General features: G+C 42.7%; 1 protein-coding gene across 1 annotated transcript; it reads left to right on the top strand.

Moving 5' to 3' along the window:
- The first annotated feature begins 1,414 nt into the window (after nucleotides 1-1,414).
- LOC129720110 (uncharacterized) lies at nucleotides 1,415-2,932 on the top strand. The gene has a single exon (XM_055671532.1). The coding sequence runs from the start codon at nucleotides 1,415-1,417 to the stop codon at nucleotides 2,930-2,932; it is 1,518 nt and encodes a 505-aa protein (XP_055527507.1).
- The last annotated feature ends 237 nt before the right edge of the window (nucleotides 2,933-3,169 follow it).

Raw genomic sequence — 3,169 nt, 5'->3', positions numbered from 1 at the left:
CACTGTGGAAGCTATTTCACATTCAGTAAATTAGACGGGTGCGACAGATTTAAATTGCTAGGATCCAACACAGAATGGTTGCTTGCGTTGTCAAAAATTATTAACTTTCAATGACTTGTTTATTTGCCTTGAAAAAGGCATTTTGATGTTCAAAATTGGATTCCCTGATGGCAATCTTCATGCTGCCCCAACACGGGTGGAAAAATGGCAGTCTGGCAACACACGCTGAGAAGAACCGCACTGCTCTGAGACGTGGTGACCAACCACAGGGCTAGCGCTGCTGCTAAGGAAGGACGACTGCTGTTGTCGCTGTCTAGAACTATTATGAGCGGCTTCGGCTGAAACAGGCTCTTATATAGGCCAAATAGCATGTTTTCAATTACAAGGTATATGATTCTGTCGACCGTGCTTGGGGAGCAATCATATAACGACCAATCAGAGGTCGAATTTTTCGTTTTGACAAGGCTTGACTATTTTCAATAGTACAATAGTGCGAATAATAAAATTACAATTATTTTCATTTGGGAAGAATCTTAGAAGATTTTCCAATCTATTGCTACAAGAACGAAGGAAATCCATCGAATACTTACCGATTTATTAGCATTTGAAATTGGACATATTTTTCACTTTTTTCGGTTTTAGATTTTCATTTCACATCCCTATGTAGCCGAACTTCCTGAGAGAAGTATTCTACTTAAAAATAAACATTTTTAAAATACATAAAAACACATAAAAACATTTTGTCATAACTGTCGCTTTTTTCTCTCACAACTCACAATTCGATCGCCGTAGCTTATCGTCACCTCTTTCAGCGCCGCACGATCAGGTATCACTGTCTGGCGGGTGTGCTGTGATGCTGTGTCGATCGTCGCATTTGTTTCCTCTCCACCGTCCGCTGTTTGTACCTTGCCGTAGCTTTACCACAAGCGCATTGTAGTTGGTGTTGAACGTTCCGCACTCACGCTGGAGGTTCACCGCGTTGCGTTCGCCAACCAACTTGATGTGGAATGTCTCTGCTGTGATTCTGCTTTCCTGGTCAACAATACGTTCTAGGATCGTCACTTTTTCGAAATCAAACACATGTCCGTCACCTAGCGTGTGTTGTGTCAGTCCCGTTCTGTTGTCTTTGCGTTTGATGTCATTTTTATGCTCTCCTATTCTTGTGTCCAACTTTCTGCTCATCTGCCCAATATACATTTTTCCATCTCCAGTTCCACAGGGGATAGAATATACAACATTTTTTTGTTGCCCTGGTGGAATGGTATCTTTGAGTTTGCTGAAAATAACGTGTTTTACTTTATTTTTGAGTGGAAAACAAGAGCCGGTCAGTTCATAAAGTGGCGAAAGAGAGAGGTGGGAAAAAAATGGAGAGATTAAAAAACAGGAGAGTTGCTGAGCTGAACACATAAAAAGAATGGGTAGAAAACATCACGTCCACCCAAGACCAGACTTCGTGATGAGAACGTTGTTACTTGGACCAAATTTCAACGTACAGAATAAAACAAAAATCCCATATGTGGAAATAGTGGCAGGGATCGAGAAAGGGATACGATCAAAAGAGAATGCGGACGAGATTCGGGGGGAAATTTCTACAGCAATAACGAACCATATAAATTCCACGAGACAACCGAGGCACGGCAAGCTGGAATGGATGGAAAAGGACATTTCGGCGACAAAACAGTACCTGAAGGAACACCCAAATCTGATCATCACAAAGGCGGACAAAGGCAATAAAACAGTAAAAATGGAAGCTGAAAACTACCACATGAAAATGATGGAGTTGCTAAATGATAGGGAGACATACCAGAAATTGAAAAAAGATCCGGCCAATAAGGTACAAAAAGCCATCAACGCAATGGCCGATGGGTGGCTGCAACATAAGTACATAGAGAAAAGCAGCCACCGAAGCATCAAATCATCGAGTAGCAACCCACTCCGGATATATGGATTACCTAAAATTCATAAGGAAGGCATACCGTTGAGACCGGTTGTTTCAACAATCGGTTCGGCAACATACAACATGGCTCAGTTTTTGTCGAGCATATTGGGTAACATTGTTGGGAAAACCGAACACCATGTGAAAAACAGCTTCGAGTTTGCCCAACAAGTAGCAGGAATGCAGATTCCCGATGAGCATGTCCTGTTCTCTTTGGATGTCAAGTCGCTGTACACGAATATTTCAGTACAATTTGCGTTGGAGTGTATAAGGGAAAGGTGGAGCGAGGTGGAGGAGCACACGAAGATCGACAGACGAAGCTTCCTGGCAGCGGTTAGGTTGGTATTGGATTCAACGTACTTTACCTATCGTGGAACCTACCACATGCAAAAATTCGGAGTACCAATGGGATCACCTCTATCGCCGGTGAAAGCCAACCTTGTGATGGAACGCCTGGAACAGGAGTGTATGTACAAGGCAGAGCAGAAACAAATAGGTATGCTTGTGTATAGGCGGTACGTAGATGATTGCTTTTGCATCGCACGGGAGGGTCATGTTGACCAAATTTTGGCAACATTTAATGATTTTCACGACAGGCTTCAGTTTACCGTGGAAAGGGAGGAAAGTGGTCGGCTTAAATTCCTGGACATGATGCTAATTAGAAGAAACGGAATTGTGGAGAAGAGCTGGTTACCCAAACAGGAAAAAGGGCGGTATTTGGACTTCAACTCTGAAAGCCCATTTACGCATAAGCGCAACACGGCAGTGGCCCTTGTGGACAGAGCAATCAAATTGACTGATGCGGAAAATCGTCCGCAGGCGATAAAAAAGGTCAAAAATATTTTGAAATGCAACAACTATCCTGAGTGGTTCGTCCAAAACGTTCTGGCACAAAGGGTACACAAACACTACAACGAACTTCAAAATAATGGTGAAAAAGAAGAGACCAAATATGTTACGACGCCGTATGTTCCATGCTTGAGTTTGACGGGTTGACACTAGCCGTCAAACCCAAAGATAAAGTAAAAAACGTAATTTTCAGCAAACTCAAAGATACCATTCCACCAGGGCAACAAAAAAATGTTGTATATTCTATCCCCTGTGGAACTGGAGATGGAAAAATGTATATTGGGCAGACGAGCAGAAAGTTGGACACAAGAATAGGAGAGCATAAAAATGACATCAAACGCAAAGACAACCGAACGGGACTGACACAACACACGCTAGGTGACG

The sequence above is a fragment of the Wyeomyia smithii genome, chromosome 2 (genome assembly GCF_029784165.1).
Source record: "Wyeomyia smithii strain HCP4-BCI-WySm-NY-G18 chromosome 2, ASM2978416v1, whole genome shotgun sequence".
NCBI lineage: Eukaryota > Metazoa > Arthropoda > Insecta > Diptera > Culicidae > Wyeomyia > Wyeomyia smithii.
Note: the sequence above shows the minus strand (reverse complement) of the source record. Positions and strands in the feature narration are given on the sequence as shown.

Excerpts from the sequence above, each read along its gene's own strand:
- LOC129720110 (XM_055671532.1), top strand. The coding sequence starts at position 1,415 with ATGGGTAGAAAACATCACGTCCACCCAAGACCAGACTTCGTGATGAGA.